Source organism: Elaeis guineensis, chromosome 1, assembly GCF_000442705.2.
Source record: "Elaeis guineensis isolate ETL-2024a chromosome 1, EG11, whole genome shotgun sequence".
Taxonomy (NCBI): Eukaryota; Viridiplantae; Streptophyta; class Magnoliopsida; order Arecales; family Arecaceae; genus Elaeis; species Elaeis guineensis.
In genome coordinates, this window is record NC_025993.2 from 173,197,146 (window position 1) to 173,215,774 (window position 18,629).

The following is an 18,629-nucleotide window of genomic DNA, read 5'->3' on the forward strand; positions in this document are numbered from 1 at the left end:
GCCCTGTTAGGGACAGGAGGAGAACCTCGCCCTAACTTGAGCAAAGTCGAAGGCCCGGTTCCTTTAGACCGGATGGGGGGAGAGGCCTCACAACGCCCATATGTGCCCCCACAGCCCTGTTAGGGACAGGAGGAGAACCTCGCCCTAACTTGAGCAAAGTCGAAGGCCCGGTTCCTTTAGACCGGACGGGGGGAGAGGCCTCGCAGCGCCCATACGTGCCCCCGCAGCCCTGTCAGGGACAGGAGGAGAACCTCGTCCTGACATGAGCGGGGAGTAAGGCCCGGACTCCTACGGGAGCCGGGTTCCGCCACAAAAGGTTTCGCCCGGACTCCTACGGGAGCCGGGTTCCGCCACCAAAAGGTTTCGCCCGAACTCCTACGGGAGCCGGGTTCCGCCACAAAAGGTTTCGCCCGGACTCCTACGGGAGCCGGGTTCCGCCACCAAAAGGTTTCGCCCGAACTCCTACGGGAGCCGGGTTCCGCCACCAAAAGGTTTCGCCCGGACTCCTACGGGAGCCGGGTTCCGCCACCAAAAGGTTTCGCCCGAACTCCTATGGGAGCCGGGTTCCGCCACCAAAAGGTTTCGCCCGGACTCCTACGGGAGCCAGGTTCCGCCACCAAAAGGTTTCGCCCGGACTCCTACGGGAGCCGGGTTCCGCCACCAAAAGGTTTCGCCCGGACTCCTACGGGAGCCGGGTTCCGCCACGAAAAGGCTTCACCCGGACTCCTACGGGAGCCGGGCTCCACCTTCGACATCAGAGCGGCTCCGCTCGGACTTCTACGGAAGCTGGACTTTACTTATGACTTTGATTACAGAAAGACTTTGCCCTACTTCTTATGAAAACTATGCTGCTTCAACTTCCAGGAGCTCCTTCGCTTGAAATTCAAACTTGGAAGTAGGGGGACTGGTGTTGGGTATAAAATACCCGCGGCCGAAATTCCCATCAGAAAGGCTCCGCCCGGACTCCTACGGGAGCCGGGCTCCACCTCCGACATCAGAAAGGCTCCGCCCGGACTCCTACGGGAGCCGAGCCCCACCGACGGCATCAGCACAGCTCCGCCCGGACTCCTACGGGAGCCGGGCTCCACCGCCATCAGCAAACGCAGCTCCGCCCGGACTCTTACGGGAGCCGGGCTCCGCCGCCATCAGCAAGCGCTGCTCCGCCCGGACTCCTACGGGAGCCGGGCTCCGTCGCCAACATCAAAACAGCTCCGCCCGGACTCCTACGGGAGCCGGGCTCCGCTCTCAATATCAATCGCTGGTAAGCTCAATTCGGACTCCTATCAGAGCCGGACTTCACCCTTGACTTTGTTTGCAGCAGCTCCGCCCGGACTCCTACGGGAGCCGGGCTCCTACGAGATCGCTCCACCTCCGACATCAGAACGGCTCCGCCCGGACTCCTACGGGAGCCGGGCTCCACCTCCGACATCAGAACGGCTCCGCCCGGACTCCTACGGGAGCCGGGCTCCACCTCCGACATCCGAGCGGTTCCGCCCGGACTCCTACGGGAGCCGGGCTCCGCCTCCGACATCAGAACGGCTCCGCCCGGACTCCTACGGGAGCCGGGCTCCACCTTCGACATCAGAGCGGTTCCGCCCGGACTCCTACGGGAGCCGGGCTCCGCCTCCGACATCAGAACGGCTCCGCCCGGACTCCTACGGGAGCCGGGCTCAGCCTCCGACATCCGAGCGGTTCCGCCCGGACTCCTACGGGAGCCGGGCTCCGCCTCCGACATCAGAACGGCTCCGTCCGGACTCCTACGGGAGCCGGGCTCCGCCTCCGACATCAGAACGGCTCCGCCCGGACTCCTACGGGAGCCGGGCTCCACCTTCGACATCAGAGCGGTTCCGTCCGGGCTCCTACGGAGGCCGGACTCCAACCGCGGCCGAACCTCAATCGACAGATCCGCACCCCCTCGGCAGGTCGCGACAACAATCATGATCCTGTTCCAGGTCCTACAGCAGATTCTATGCGGCTCCAGCAGCGGACCCATTACTCCCTGACAGGCTGTAGCAAACGGCCACGATTCTGTCCCGCTCTCTGCGGCAGGTGCTGCACGATCCCACTACTCACTGACAGCTAGCGGCAACGGACGCCGCCCTACTATCCGCAACAGGCCATACGTGGCAGACTATGACAACAACCACGAGTCTACCCCACCACTCTCCGCAATTAATTTCTCTGACCGTGGGCGGCCCACTACCAGACGGTTGCAGGTGTCACCATCAATCCGTTGCCCCCTCTGCCTATAAAAGGGGATCCAGATACGTTATTCTCTAAGCCCTCTTTTCTATCTAAAAACTCTGCTAAATTCTCCGTTCGAGCACTCCATTCTTGTTGAGGCAGAGAACTGACTTGAGCGTCGGAGGGTCTTGTCGGAGCAACCCCACCTCCGGTTTAGACTTCCCTTGCAGGTCCCGGCGGCGACCGCGGCTTCCTCAACTCCAGCTTCTCCGGCGCAGGCGGATTTTTGCACCAACAGGTATCATATTGAGATAAATAGTGAATATGGTAAAGAATTTTTGTGCATCATTTTTTATGATTCAAACAGGAAACTTGAGTTAGAAAAATATCTTATTTTTTCATTTGGATGGTATCATACGACGATTCGTGCACTTGAAACAAATATAGTATTGAACCAGAAGTTCATTAATAAAAGAATATTTATTCTCTAGCATGAATGACTTAGTCATCCTGGATCACTAATGATGCATAAAATTATTGAAAACTCAAATGAACATCCATTAAAGAATCAGAAAATTGTTTTAACTAGTGATTACCATTGTTCTGTATGTTCACTTGAAAAATTGATACATAAACCTTCATTCACAAAGTTAGTAATTGAATCTCCTACATTCTTTGAAAGAATTCAAGGAGACATATGTGGTCCAATTCATCCCCCTTGTAGACCATTTAGATATTTTATGGTCCTAATTAATGCTTCCACAAGATGATGTTTCATTGTTGTCTACTCGAAACACTGTATTTGCTAAATTACTTACTTTGATAATATAATTATGAGTATAATTTTTTGATTTTTCTATAAAATCTATCCTATTAGATAATGCGGCTGAGTTTACTTCAAAAATTTTTGATGACTTTTGCTTGTCAGTTAGAATCAATGTTGAGCATCCTATTGCTCATGTGCATACTCAAAATGGCCTAATAGAGTTATTTATTAAAAGGTTGTAGCTCATTGCTCAACCATTATTGATGAAAACTAAGTTGCTTATATTTGTTTGGGGGCATGCTATTTTATATGCTGCATCACTGATTCGAATTAGATCAACTGCTTACCACAAATATTCTCCACTACCACTTATAGTTAGTCAACAATCAAATATTTCATATTTACGAATTTTTGGTTGTGCTATATACGTTCCAATTGCTCTACCTTAAAGATCTAAGATGGAATCTCAATGTAAACTTAGAGTTTATGTTAGTTTTGATAGTCCATGTATCATTAGATATCTTGAACCTCTGACGGGTGATGTATTCACTGCTTGATTTGCAGATTGTTATTTAATGAAACAGTGTTTCCATTATGAGAAGAAGATAAAAAGGTACCAGAAGTACAATATAAGTTATCATGAAATGTACTAAACTCATCATTTCTTGATTCAAAAACGAATAAGTGGGAACTAGAAGTTCACAAGATTCTTCATTTACAAAGTGTGGCAAATAATATACTTAATGCATTTACAGATATGAGAAGGGTATGCAAATCTCATATTCCAGCTGAAAATTCTCCAGCTTGGATAGAAGTTCTAGCAAGACAACCGATCTCTACAACCACAGAACAGTTTGGGTCACGCTTGTAGCCTGGAAGATCACTTGGTGCAAAAGATAAACTTTTAAGGAAAAGAAATTCAAGTAAAGTGGTACATGAGGGAAATAAAATTTTTGAAGCAAGACAAACTATTGATGTATAGTTTCTATGGACAACCAAATTGTTAGAAATGAAGAAATTTCAATTAAAGCTCCTGAAGTAGTCCAAGTGCAAGAAAATAATAAAATTTCAATTAGCTATACATCAAAAGATGAAATATGGGATCGAAAGAAAATTGTTATTAATAATGTATTTGCTTATACAATAGTATCTAGTATTGCTTGTGATGATCACGAGCTAAAAAGCATTAATGAGTGCCAACAATGGGATGATTGGATAAAATAGAAAGAAGTAATTAAAGCAGAATTAAATTCTCTCCACAAACGTAAAATATCGGGACTTGTAGTTTGAACTCCAAAGAACGTTAAGCCAGTTGGCTATAAACGAGTGTTCACAAAAAAGTGAAATAAATTAAACAAAATCATGAGATATAAAGCATGATTAGTTGCACAAGGCTTCTCGCAAAGATCTGGAATTGAATTTGATGAGACATATACTTCTGTGATGGATGCCATAACTTTTAGATTTTTGATGAGTTTAGCAGCAAAAGAAAGGCTTGATATGCGCCTTATGGATGTAGTCACAGCATAATTGTATGGATCATTAGATTGAAATGTGTACATGAAAGTTCCTAAAGGATTTAAAGTACTTGGAGTAAAAAATTTAAATTCTCGCAAGATGTACTCAGTCAAATTACAACGATTATTGTACGGATTGAAACAATCTGGTAGAATATGATGTAATAGATTTAGTGAATATTTATTAAAAATGGGATACTCTAATGATTCAATATGCCCATATATTTTTATTAAAAAATTTAATATTGAGTTTGCTATCATTACTATGTATGTAAATAATTTAAATATTATCAGAATCTCGAAAAAAGTTCAAAAAGCTGCAACTTATTTGAAAGAAGAATTTGAAAAAAAAGATTTGGGTAAGACAAAATATTGTCTTGGCCTTCAAATAGAATATGTGTCAAGTGGAATTTTCAACCATTAATCAGCATATACTGAAAAGGTTCTGAAGCATTTTTAGATGGATAAAACTCATCCACTTAGTTTTTCTATAGTTGTGAGATCTTTTGATTTGAAAAATGATCCTTTTCGACCCAAAGAAGAAGAAGAACTTCTTGATCTTGAAGTACCATATCTAAGTACAATTGGGGCGCTTATATATCTTGCTAAGTATACTCGGCCTGATATTGCCTTTGCAGTAAATTTATTCGCAAGATTTAATTCTGCTCCTACTCAGAGATATTAGAATGGTATTAAACATATCATGCGCTATTTACAGGGTACTGTTGACAAGGGTTTACTTTGTCCATATAATTTTGGGCGCCAATTATTAGGATATATTGATGCTGATTATTTATTAAATCCTCATTACGGTAAGTCACAGACTGGATTGTTTTTACTCATGGCGACCGTGCCATCTTATGAAAATCTGTAAAACAAACAATGGTTGCAACTTCATCCAACCATTTAGAAATTATTGCACTCTATGAGACAAGTCGTGAATGTGTTTGGTTGAGAACCATGATTCAACACATTCGAGAATCATGTGGATTATCTTCTATAAGAAATACCCCATCGGTAATATATGAAGATAATGTTGCATATATTGCATAAGTAAAAGAAGGATTTATTAAAGAAGATAGAACTAAACATATTTTACCAAAGTTCTTCTATACTCATGAGCTTTAGAAAAAGAGTGAGATTAATGTGCAACAAATTCAATCTTGTAAAAATTTAACTAACTTATTTATTAAAGCACTCCCAACTATGACATTTAAGAAATTAATTTATAAAATTAAGATGTGACAGCTCAAAAACTTAAGTTGATTATGGAGCTGGTCTTCAATGGGAGTACTGTACTCTTTTTTCTTTATCTTGATTTTGTCCCATTAGGCTTTCCGGTAAGGTTTTAATGAAGCAGTATGTCTTAAACAATTCATAAGAATGTTGTACTCTTTTTTCTTGGCTAAGTTTTTTCTCACAAAATTTTTCTCAGTAAGGTTTTAATGAGACATGTTCATCGTGAAAGGGTCATCTAGAGGGGGGGGGTTTGTAAATGAGCGTTGAAGCCCATATGGATGACCCCATAAAAATTAGGATTTCATAATTTCCAAAATTTGAAGTTGTAAATGGCCTTTTGAAATTGTAAATCAACACTTTGGTTTTAGTATTGCATTTAATATATTTCTTGTAATTTGAATTAAAAAAATCTATAAAAAGAGGTTGGAAATGGAATGAGAAACACATTATCTTCCGAGAAGATTTCTCCATTCTCTCTCTCTCATTCTCTCATTGTGTCTTTCTCTCTCTCTTTCATTGTGTGTTATATTATTTTACAATATTTATAATAATATAGTATTATTTTATTATATTATATTAGTATAGTATTTCTTTATAGTAAGATAGTATTAGATTATCATAGTTAGTATTACTTTACAACAATATAATAGTATAATATTATCTTATAGTAACGTGGTACTATTTTATAATAGTATAATGCTGTTTTTATAATAGTGTAGTATTGTTTTATAATAGCACAGTATTATTTTATAATAGTGTAGTGTTGTTTTATAACTGCAGGAGTAATTCGATTATTTTATGCCATTCGGAGAGCTGCTTTTAAGTTATGTTTCACATGAAGAGTATTTTTTACTTGAAACTTAAACGGAGAGTTACTTTTAAGTTTAAACTTAATTGAAAATTTCTTATTAGTTTATCCTATAAAAAAAACAGTCAGCACATATTCTATGAGTATCTCGTGAGTCATGACTCGCATACTTGATACGGTAGTTTGATCGGGGGCCGGATTTGGACCAAAAAAATATCAAATTTTACTTGGATGAGATCCAAAGTCCGATTAAAAATAAAAATAAAAGAAATTCTTTGTATGTCGTTTGTGGCATAGAAAATCCAATGTGGAGTGCATCGTCTTGTCCAATTGGGCTACATGGCAACCACTTTCTAACGCGCATTTAATATTTGTGGTTTCAGTTTTTCGTTTGAATATTTTAATGATGAAAATATTTTTTCTATTCTGAAAAAAATTATGATATCTTGTGTTGATGTCATAGTATTCGCATAGAATATCATAATTTTTTTTAAAAAAAATATTTTTATCATTCAAAATTTTAAATAAAAAAATAAAATTATGGATGTTAAAATTATGGCTCAGTTGGATCGATGGTGTGCTCCAATTTATATACATATTTGGTACACCACAGATAGATGGGATATAAAAAATTTTGTTAAAAAAAAATATAAATATAAAATTTTTTGCATATCATAGTTGGTATAGAATTGTGTGCATTGTTCGTGATGATTTCAATGGAAAAAAAAGAAAAAATTCGCGCATAGCACCCCGACCCCGTGCTTGAACCGCGGGCGGCGCGCGCGCGTCTGCACCGCCCGCGGTGCACAAAGAATTCCTCGATACAAATAAGCATCCAGGCCGAGGGCCCACCCTGCTCCGGTCTTCTCCTGATTCATCCACGCTATTCCGGTGCGCGGTTCGATCTCATCACCTTCATTCTTCCTATCCCTTTATCTCTCTCGTCCAGAAAACCTTAACCTAATGTCCCTCTTTTTGGTTTGTCAGGGAAAGAAGAGGATCTCTCTCTTCTGGAAACCATAATCTCCTCCAAGAATTCCGAGGTCCCTCTTCAACGAAAGAGGAGGACGTTGCCGGAGAATGGGAATCATGGTGGTCTCAAACCCTACATTCTTGCCAGCGATACTTAGAGGAGATCCTTCTGGTCGGGACGTTGTTAAAAGTGACTCTTTCTTTATCTCACTGAATAGGCTATCTGTTTCCATGATCTGTTTTGAGATGGCCATTTTTAATCCTTTGATGGAACTAGCTGAAGCGATCATAGCTTCAGTAAAACTAGATCGTTTCGTTGCGTTGAACTCGATCCTGGTTTTGTGGTTGTCCGAAGCAATCGCCGTATCAAAGTTAGGTGATCTTCTTGAAAGTGGATTCAAACCGTTGGATCTAAAAGCAAAACGAAGCTCTTGTAACATGTTCTCAGTACTCTGCTTCGAAGGATCCAAGAACAAAGAAAGATGGGGCCGTCGTGGTGCCGAAGCCATAGATGACACCATTCCTATTCTATGGAGGATTGAAACCCTAGATTCTCTCTCCAAGGAGATCTGGTATGTTGTTAACGTTATCCTCTCTTGATCTAATTCTTATATCTATCGATTCTTGAAGGTGTGTTCTGTTCTCAGTCACCTGTTCAAAGATTGGCTGTGTTTTCTTCCTTCGATTTGATCATAAGGTCAGTACTTATTCTTGTGGAGTTCTTTATGTTGATCTGAAAACAAGGTGAAGCTCAGTTTATTTGTTTTCATACACTCGGTACTTTGGTTCACTAATTCTTATCTGCGTAATATGCAAAATCATATCCACAGACCCTATTTACGATGACTTGTTTTGAAAATGCACATCATCGTTTCCACCAAAAAAAGAAAAAGAAAAAGAAAAAGAAAAAATGCACACGATCATCATTCTGCCCAACACATTAGGCAGTCCAATCTGTTGTTAAACTATCAATTGCCTAATTACAAAATATTTATGGGTGTATTTGGTTTGCGACTGGAATTGTAATGGAAACTGGAATGGCTATATCCCCCGACACATTTGATATTTGATATTTATGATTAGAATCAAAATCGGAACTGGAATGGGATTTGAATACTATGAGAGAATAGGGATTGAGTTTTGGGAGATTGAGGCATTCTCATTTCTTCCTGGAATTAGAATGGGAATGGGAGTTCCCCAAACAAATGGCTGAAATGAGAGTCATTCGTTCTCATTCCCATTCCAGAGTCTAACACCCTTCCCCCCCCCATTGGTTTCTCACGTTTAATATTTGCCATGCTATCAATGCATGCTACTATATAGTTAACTGGTAATGCTTGTGGATAATGTTCGATCTTGCATTTTGCCTAGAATGAAAATATTGGATTGCTATTTGTTTATGGGCTATACTTTTATTTATATTTTAGAGATTTTTATTTTTTTCTCACTCTATGTCACTCTAGATAGAGTTGCCGGTGATGGTTTTGATTGTTCATTATTATAATGATTTAATAACTCATACTCGATTGGTTGTTCCCCATTGTTGAATAGGTCTGTCTTTTGTATTGAACTCAAATTAGTGTGGTTGCTTTGCAAATATAATGTAGCAGTCAAATGCCCAACTGCACCTCCACGTAAAGTCTCATCTCTGTAGCATCCTACTACATGCAGAAGCCAATAGCTTACAACTGATCTGATTATCTATATGCAGATGAAGCTTGTGTTTAAGGGGTTCAACCTGAAATTAATGGGGAATAGCCCAAGGGGACAATCAGGAATATTTTATAATTTAAATTATTGGTTTGTCAGCCTTGACTGCATTTTAAATGTTTGCTGGCATCTAGGAGACCATGCTTTCATGTAATATTCTGTTGCTTTTTGAGCATTTCATAATTTTTTTGGTGTGCCCTTTTTTTTGGAAAAAGCATGGTACAGAAATTCATGTTGTCTCCGATCCTACTTATAGTTTGAGGTATGGGAAAAAGGACTTCGATGGGCAGCATCCTCGCTAAATCACTAACAGCCACAAAGTATTCAGATTTCGGATCATCTTCCAGCACCCTCTCATGATGTGATTTTGCCCGATTGAAGAATCTGTCAAGTTAAGTCCCATTTTATGTTCATTTTAGATGCTAAATTGTTTCATTTGTGCATATTGCAGGAAGGAAATTAATTCTTATGCAGAATGTGGGAAAGGTCTGACACATACTATGTATGTACGAAGTTTTGACAAATCCCTTGAAGAGTATCAGTTTTTTGTAAAAAAAAGAAAAATAGATTAATTCGATATTGATATTCTTGTGCATGTCTTAGTTTTGAGCTTATTGCGGATTCAAAGTTCCCTTGAAGAGCATTTTTTATATTGCTCACAGGTTTACTTTCTAAATCTACCATCCTCTGCTTTGCCAGCTGTGAGTTCCTTTTGTTGGACCATGGTATCCATCCTTCTTTCAATACCTAACCTCCTGTTTTACCTCTCTTTGTCAAGGTGATCTCTTTTCATCAAGATGATTTACTGCTTTTTAATCAGTTCATTTTCTTTTTTTCTATTTTTGCATTTCATCTATATGATATCCTTTTGTTTTTGTTTTTGTTTTTGTTTTTTTTTCCCAATTTTTGTTGTGGGATTAATTTTGGTATTTGAAATCTTATTACCTGCATTGAATTTATTTCTAAATTTGTTGCCCTTTTTTAAGATTAGCCTCGTGTTTTTTGTATCTGGTTCTATCTTGCTCTTCGCCTTGAACAAAAGTGTTGCTTACTTTCTGTTTATAGACTATTATAATGTTGCTCATATTTTAGACCTTTTTATTTTCTCACTATTCCCTACCATGCCATACTTCCAAATTTTCTTATTAAACTCAAGGTACTGTAATTCTATTCTAGATTTAAACTAGCAATTAAATGTGCAACAATCCTAGACGAAGTCTCATCTTTGCAATATCCTGTCATGTGCAAAAGCCACAATTTAGAAGTAATTTGATTATCTACATGCAGATGAAGCTTGAGTTAAGAAGTTGTGAGATTAGTGCAGGTGTGTTTTTAATCCTATATTGGTTATACAATATGAAAGTTTTGAATACTTATATAGGATTAAAGAGACCAAATAATATCTTCTGACTAGGCTTTTTATGTGAGATCCGAGGTAATTATGAATGATATTATAACAGTCCTAGTCCATGGTGCATGTGAACTACGGTATACTATGTAGACCCTTTTAGACTTGATCATGGGCGGATCATGATGTTTGTGATTAGATTCTGATTGAATTTGGATTCTTAGCTTAAACAAGGATGCTATGACTCAAGTAAGGGAGTATTTGAGGACCATGCAGGAGTGTTTAGTCCTACATGCTTATGTACTAGGAAAATTTTGGATACTTATACGAGATGAAAAACCTAAATAGTATCATTTAGCTAGCTTTTTGGATAAGGTGCTTGGTTGTTGCAGGTGTTCAACTAGAAATCCATATGGAAGTACCCAAGTGAGGCAATTAGGAATATGCTAATGACCGGGTAACCTGCCCTAACCACATTTTGAAGTCTATTAGTGCCTTGGTGATTATGTCTTCATCCAAAAATATGTTTATTGTATGTATGGTGCTTGTAGAGCTACTTATCTATTAAAAACATTCCACAGCTCGTTACTGATTTGTAGCCATGCCATATACTTGCCTAACTTGAAATATGCTGTTCTCAGGATATAAAGAGCAGCACATTGTAACAGAAAGAATGTGTTCGGTGCTCAGTACAGAGCTCTTTTTGTCATCTAGAATAGCTATGCATTCTTCTTATCTGAGTTACTCATGCTAATATAGGAAACTACGCTCGATGACTTCATACATTTTTTAGCTTTTTTAGCAGTTCTTCAGCTAAATATCTATTGCAAAGTAAAGGGAGCTAAATTCTGTTGGAGAATTGGCTCCTAAACAGATCTTTGTAATACCTTTACTAATATCACCATATGACCTTTGAAGTGAAATTTAGTTCACGAAAACACTTGGAGGCTAAAGCCTATACGTGATTGTTGGATGAGCCACGGCTCCTACATTAAGCAGGTCCCAGAATGTGATCCTCGTTCCGGGACTTCTCTGAACAACAGCAGCAGCATAATTTCTTTTCTCAATTAAGAAAATACTACAGTGCAAGTTAATTTACCTTGGTAAGGTATCTGCTGTTTCGCTAATAAATAAGATTTTTTTAAAAAAAAAATATTGAGAAGTCTAGGACCCCAACAACAAGAAAAGAGATATAGTAGAATTACAATCTTTTAGAAGGCCACAACGGAAATTTTAGTATGAAGAGTGATTTGTAGATTTGGAGGAAGGTTCAATTTGGAACAGTATCCATATACCACTGGATGCTAGCCAGTTAGCAGCCTGGTTAGCTTCATGGAAAAACATGACTTGCTTTGAAAAATTGATGTGATGATGCTAGTATGTAGATACCCTGTGGTAGGGGATTGACCTTTCAATGTGGGTGCGGCATTGTTCATCCAATGAATGACAGTAGCAGAGTCCCTTTAAAGCAAGATATTAAGAGCATTTGATGTCATGGACGGCCACCATTAGCCCTTCTCATGCTGCCCTTAGCACATTTGTTGGCACAGAGCTAGTATGGACACGAGAACGAGCATAGATGACCCGGCCTTTGAGCAATTCCGTTGATGAAACCTGCATTGGCATGGACCTCTTTGATGGTGCTGTCAAAGTTCACCTTCGGCATGTTCTGGGAGGGGTATCCAAGAAATATAAGTTGGACCGTTCTTCTAGAGCGTACAGAGCTGCCAGTGCCCTGGTCCAGAAACAACTGATATCCACAAAATTGATAGCAGCCTCAAAGAATTCCAATGTCAACCGATTAGCAAGATCACCAATATACTGCAGCTCAGGAGAATCCTGAAACACTGGTTTCTTGTGTTTCATAATAACCAAACAGTATTACAGACTAACTGTAGAATTCAGGTCTTTGGGGGTTTGAAATGGGCGTCAATATTGACTCTTGAGAGGCAAAAATATGCAAGTTGAGTTGCTATGTAAGGAATTAAGAAGGCCTTTGAGAGATAATGTCGGACCTAAGTAAAGCAATCTCATTCGACCAGAAGAGTTTTGACTCTATGAGTTACTGATTACCTCCAAATCCAGTTGAAATTATGATTAGCTGAAGCTGGGGACCAACTAGCTATGGAGGTCTACATATCGCTGACCCTCAACTAGGTACTTCCAGTTTCAGTCCGAATCATTTGGTCCTCACTAGTACCTCAGGAATAAGTGTTCTGATAACCCTGTGAGCCAAATCTTCTGGTAGAGTTTCATTCAACATAGGAATATTTCATCCACCATGGTCATTGTAAAATTAAGAAAAGTTAATGTTCCCCAAAGCATTAGAGGTATTTGAAGGAGCTGGGGATTTAACAGCTTGATTTGCTGCCCATTACCAATCTGCCAATGAAAACAGTCGTTAATTATTTCTGATGAAGCACCACCAGCCTTCAAGATACGTGAACTGTTCTTCTGAAAATTGAATTCTCTCAAAGACCCAGGGAAATGACACTTGGCTGGAGCAACTCTGCCAAATGGAATTTGAATTCGATACGAGCTTCCTGCTGCCATAAAAACTTGGCCGACACAAATTCCCCAGCAATAAGGGAGTTTTCTTTGGCCTAGCTCATGACATTTTAAAAGTTTTTCAGGCAAAGGCGGAGAATCAACCTGCCAGCTTGTCCCAAAAAATTTTGGGATTCATTAACAAAGACAGCCATTTTATACAAAAACAGATACATGTCACTAATTAGGGTGGAAAGACCTTCCATGATGGACCAAGAAAAATGACCTTAGACCACTGGAACTCCTACATGGATGGCGCTCAATAACCTCACCTAACATGAAAGCAGGAGAATATTTCATCACTGGAGATCGATGCTTGCTCCAAGCCAACACCCGGACAGGATAGAACTGGATCAACCAATCAAATAATAAAGACCAAAGTTGCTCCAAGCTAGCATTGGGGATTCCAACAAGAATTAGCCTCAGGCGCAAGAATGTAACATACATATCTTGCAGAACTTAAAAAGCGAGCAGATTCAAATAGGGCGATCCCAAGGGACGTTATCACATAGATAAAACACCTGACGAGAAAGGGTGAGGTAAAAAGCTGAACAGAAAGTAACCACTTCCATTAACAAAGTTCAAATCGTAGGACTTCATCAAATACCCTAAAACTTACATTCCGATGAAATCACAAACAACATTCATGAGGAGCAACGAGGAAAATATTTGCTAATCTTTAAAATATATCTTACATCAACAAAGACGAAACAACAGCAGCTGAGAAAATCCTAACCCTAATTCTAGAAATTTAGCGAATCGCTGATGCGAATTTTTTCTCTTCCTTCCTTTAGCCGCCAAAGCCGTAGAGGGTGCGGCCCTGGCGCTTAAGGGCGTAGACAACGTCCATGGCGGTGACCGTCTTCCGGCGGGCGTGCTCGGTATAGGTGACGGCATCGCGGATGACGTTCTCGAGGAAGATCTTGAGGACGCCGCGAGTCTCCTCGTAGATGAGCCCGCTGATGCGCTTGACGCCGCCTCGGCGGGCCAGGCGGCGGATGGCAGGCTTCGTGATACCCTGGATGTTATCCCGAAGGACCTTGCGATGCCGCTTGGCCCCGCCCTTTCCCAGTCCCTTGCCTCCCTTGCCTCGTCCCGACATCTCCGATTCTTTCTTTCTTGCTCTCGATTTGGAGGGGAAGTCGTAGTTCGCTGCGCCTATTTTCTGTACGAGGGGATAACAACGGAGGTTTTATAGAGGGCTACGAGTCGCATCAGCCGTTGGATGGAACTGCGATCCGCGAGGCCGGTACGATATTGTTTTGGTCCGCCCGATCAGGAGATCTCACATTTCATTGGTTGGTGTGAGAGTTGGCGGATCGAAGAATTAGTCGCTTGCAGGAAAAGCGATGGAACGGGCGGCAAAATCGAAATAATTTATTTACCAAAAAAAAATCGAAATAATTTAGGGGCCGCGGTCAGAAGCCAAAGTCTCCGACCCAAGTACAAGTTCGGGCCATGCAACCGGGCATACACCCCAATCAAAGTCGTGGTTGGGTCGGATAGAACCCATTTGCTGCATCAGGTGCAATTGGACCGTGTCAAATCCCGTGGTGGACAACACTGCACGCTACCTTTTGTATTTCACCAGTTCGCGATTGAGATCTCTCCACGGTGCATATGCTCCGGGACTTGCCCCCGTTCACTTGCACCTGGTGCATGCAATAATTTCTCCATTTGCTGACTGTAATCGTGTTATCAGTGTTCTCAGGGAACACAATCTTCTCCTGTTATAAGCATGCTGCTCGTTTTTTTTGGCGGGCAGTGGTCTCATTTTGCCACTCCAGCTCAAGGTGCTTCTGGAGGTCTTTTATTCTTGTTGCGGCCAATCGCCTCGTCGCTCGATCGCCGGGGAGCGCGCACCTGCAAAAGGAAGTCCGCACTGACCGGAGGCGGCTCCGACCGGGGACCCTCCGACGGTCAAGTCAGAGAGGTGACTGGGCAACAGTGAAATGCAGACAGAGAGCTCTGAGAAAGAGAGAGTGAGGGGGAGGAGCGAGCCTGCGTATGTGGGAGAGACGAGCGGATCGACCCCTTGCACTGTTGCCTTCCCCGGTATATATAGTGGAGCACGGTATGGCGCCGTCATTAATGGCGCGGACGAGTGAGGAACTGTCAACTCACTGTAGACTGTCAGAGCCGCCGTGGAAATGTCATGTCGCCGTGTGGCCGTCTAATCACCAGGGTTGACTTCGCTCTCGGCGGGACAATGCCCCTGGGGAACTGTGCCGCATGTCCGTGTCAGAGCTGACAAGGTCCGGCGGCTGTACGGCGGTGGGAGGAGACGGCCGACCCTTGGTCGGTGGCCAGCAGAGTGGCGTCGGGTTCCTCCGTCAGTCGGCGAGTTTCATGTGAGTCGGCCTCTGGGTCCGGTCAATCGGGAGGGATACGCCCGACATACCTCCAGTCGGCGATTGGGCCATTGGAAAGCCGTCAGTAGCGTCCGTTAGTCGGTCACTCCCGGCTTTCAGTCGGAGTCGGTCAGTCGGGCCGACAGCCGGTCGGGCCCTCCGATAGTCGGTCGGTCGGTCGGTGGGTATCCCCCAACAGTTGCCCCCCTCTACTCCTAAGTCGGGTGGTGAGCTGGCGACTAGGAGTGGATTTGTCGTACGCGAGGATCCGACCGTACCGCCGATTGATACGGTGTCCGGCGCCCTGTAAATGTCGAGAGGTTTACCGGCGCCCGACATCCAGTCGGCGCCAGGTGTCTCGTCCCATCAGCATCAGGTGTCGGTCGGCGCCGGACGTCCCGCCGTGCCGGATGTCCCGCTGGTGCCAGCGATAAAACCGGTGCCAGGTGTCATGTCCCATCGGGAAGTGGAACCGTCGTGTCCCATCGGGAAGTGGAACCGTCATTCCCGCCGTTCCCTCGGGAACTCCAAACGTCGCGTCCCGTCGGGAAGACAAAACGTCGCGTCCCGCCGCGACACGTGGCGTGTGGCCGTCGGTGCGCGTTCGGTGGAGCGGATGGAGGCGACGTGGCACAATCTGAAGGAGGGTGCGTCGAACCGTCGGACCGTTGGACGGCCCTGATGATGCCACGCGGCGAAATCTGGGGAGTCTTTGCTGTGCGTGCCTTCATCTCGACCGTTGGGGAGCACTATATATACAAAGTTACCCCCACATGGTTTTTTACCCCTCTCATTTTTACAGTCGAGACTCTGCCCGCTTGAGCCTCCGCTCCAGGTACTTCTCCGCTCTGTCTCCCACTTGCGACTCTTTCCTTCCAAGGGCTAGAGTAGCCTTCCCCCTCTTTCTTTTTCCTTTCTTCCTTGCCATTTCTTTGAGCTCATGGCTAGGACGTCCCCACGAGGTAGTCGGTCGGGAGAGCCGACCGAAGACACTCGGTCGTCCCCGGAGGTGGAGGCTTCTTCACTTTCGGGGCCGAACGTTGATCGGCTCCGGGAGCAGTACTGCGTCCCGGAGCAGATTCGGCTGTTCGCCCCTGGCGCCGATGGTCGGGTTAATAGCCCGCCCGAGGGTCAGGTGGCCTTCTATCTGGAGGATCTCCGGGCCGGCCTTCGATTCCCGATTCCGGAGTTCGTCCGGAACGTTCTGGACTATTACGGGTTATGCCCGGCACAACTTGCGCCGAACTCGGTTCGGCTGATAGTTAGCTTCGCCCTCCTGTGTCGGCTTTTGCCGACCGAACCTCGGATCTCTCTTTTCCGGGTTTTCTTTGTCCTCCGCCCTCACCCTAAAGCCCGAGGGTGGTGGTACTTCATTCCTCGGAAAGGGCTCTCTTTCATTACTGGTCTTCCAACATCCATTCACGGATGGAAGAACCAGTTCTTCTTCACGTCGTCTTCTGCCCCTTGGGGGTTTCCAGTCCGTTGGGGGAACCCCCGAACCGATCCAAATGAGAACAGTCGGGTGGAGGCCGATGATCGGGAGGACTTCCATCGGCTAAAGGATATCTCGGTGCCGAAGCAGAGCGAGCTCGTCACCGAGCAGGCCTTGTACGACGCCGGTCTTAGCCCGGTCCCCCGTTTAGGTCGGTTTGCATTCTCCCGACATCTTCATTTTCTTTTCTGTCTTCTTCTTTAGCTCTAACCTTTCGTCGTCTTTTTCAGATATGCCGCCGAGGACGCGACTGTCGGCAGCCGACATACGTCAGCACGCCGTGAGGAAGAGGCCGGCGGCAGGTGCCGGACCGTCGCAGCCTCCCAAGAGGCCCCGCATGGTTCCGCCGAGCGAACCAGCCGGGTCGGAGGCGCAGCCGGTGATCGCACTGTCGGTGCCGACAGTGCTTGTCGATGTCCCGTCCGAGGGACCGTCAGTCGGGGGAGCTGCTTCGCCCGACCGTCGAGCGGCTGACTCTGCCGGGGGCACGCCGACCGCCCAGCAGATTTCGGAGGTTCGGGAGGAAGTCCGCGAACCTGAGCTGCCGACGCGTGCCACCGCCGCGCCGTCTGCCGAGACTCGGTCGGGCTCGAGCTTGCCGTCTATTTCCGACGTCAGGGCCTGGACGGCAAGCCGAGGTAAGGCCCCAATGGCGTCGGGTGACGAAGGTCGGTCGGCGGGCGGGTCGGCCGACTTTCCGCTTCCCGAGGGTGCGTCGGGCCTGGCCAACCACGACTTGGCCAGGAGACTATGCCAAGCACTCCTCCTTCCCGCCGACATCGAAGCGATGAAGAACCAGCGTGTCTCCGACATGCTGTCGTCCTTCTATCCGATGATGATCCGGGTAAGCTCCCCTTCCCTCTGTTTTTAATCGTAGCATCGCAAGTTCGGCTTACTAACAGTCGGCTCCTTTTTGTGCAGCTGGTCTTCAACATATCCGAGCTGGAGGCCGGATATCGGAAGTTTGGGGACATGCGCGCGGCCTGGAGAGATAAGGTCGCGGGCCTCGAAGCCGAGAAGGCCGTCCTTCTCGACCAATTTCAACAGTCGGTCGACCGGGAGAACCGACTCGAGGGGGAGGTCTCCCGATTTTCGGAGGAGATCTCCGAACTCAAGGAGGCCAAGGCGTCGCTGGAGTCGGAGCTCAAGTCGGCGAAGGATGACGCGGCCAAGAAGTCCCGGACCATCCGTCGGCTCCGACACGAGCGAGATAGCGTCGGCAAAGAGTTGGAGGGCGAGCGCGAGCAACTTCGGGCGAGTCTCGAGAACCTCGCCAAGGCTGAAGAGGGCCATGCCGCCGCTCAGGCTGACGCAGACGTTGCCAAAGCCGAAGCAGAGTCGGCGAAGGTGGCTTTGGGTCGGGCGGTCGAGGTCTTCCGGGACTCAGAGGAGTACCGTGAAGAGCTCCTCGAGAGCGGCTACCTCTCGTACCAAGTCGGGTACGAAGATGCCCGGGAAGCCGTTCGGAGCTTGTACCCCGAACTTGACCTTAGCAACATGATTCTGCCAGGGTCGGAGGCCCCAGCTGCGGAGGAGACGGCCAGACCAGCATCGGATGGTCTCTCCACCAGGGCGGAAGCCGAAGACGTCGCAGAGCCGGTTGCCGAAGATCAGTCGGCTCCGATGGCTGAAGTCGGAGCAGACCTTCCGACCAACTCGCATCGTCGTCCAATGGAGGACGTCGACTCCGATGAT

At 45.0% G+C, this 18,629-nt stretch overlaps 1 protein-coding gene and 1 long non-coding RNA gene across 3 annotated transcripts; one reads left to right on the plus strand and one right to left on the minus strand.

The window, feature by feature from the left end:
• The first annotated feature begins 7,253 nt into the window (after nt 1-7,253).
• On the plus strand, nt 7,254-13,384 carry LOC105039630 (uncharacterized). Of its 2 annotated transcripts, none has more exons than XR_002164045.3 (3): nt 7,254-7,405; nt 7,502-9,698; nt 9,859-13,384. It is a non-coding gene; the product is annotated as an uncharacterized lncRNA (long non-coding RNA). The 2 variants fall into 2 exon arrangements; XR_002164046.3 differs by having other exon boundaries at nt 7,502-8,058; nt 8,134-13,384.
• Nucleotides 13,385-13,639: 255 nt separating this feature from the next.
• Nucleotides 13,640-14,426, minus strand: LOC105039631 (histone H4). Its single transcript, XM_010915843.4, has one exon. It carries the CDS (start codon nt 14,191-14,193, stop codon nt 13,882-13,884), a length of 312 nt encoding a protein of 103 aa, XP_010914145.1. The 5' UTR covers nt 14,194-14,426; the 3' UTR covers nt 13,640-13,881.
• Between the last annotated feature and the right edge of the window lie 4,203 nt (nt 14,427-18,629).

Bases quoted from the DNA above. Each gene is read 5' to 3' on its own strand.
- LOC105039631 (XM_010915843.4), bottom strand. From the start codon at position 14,193: ATGTCGGGACGAGGCAAGGGAGGCAAGGGACTGGGAAAGGGCGGGGCC.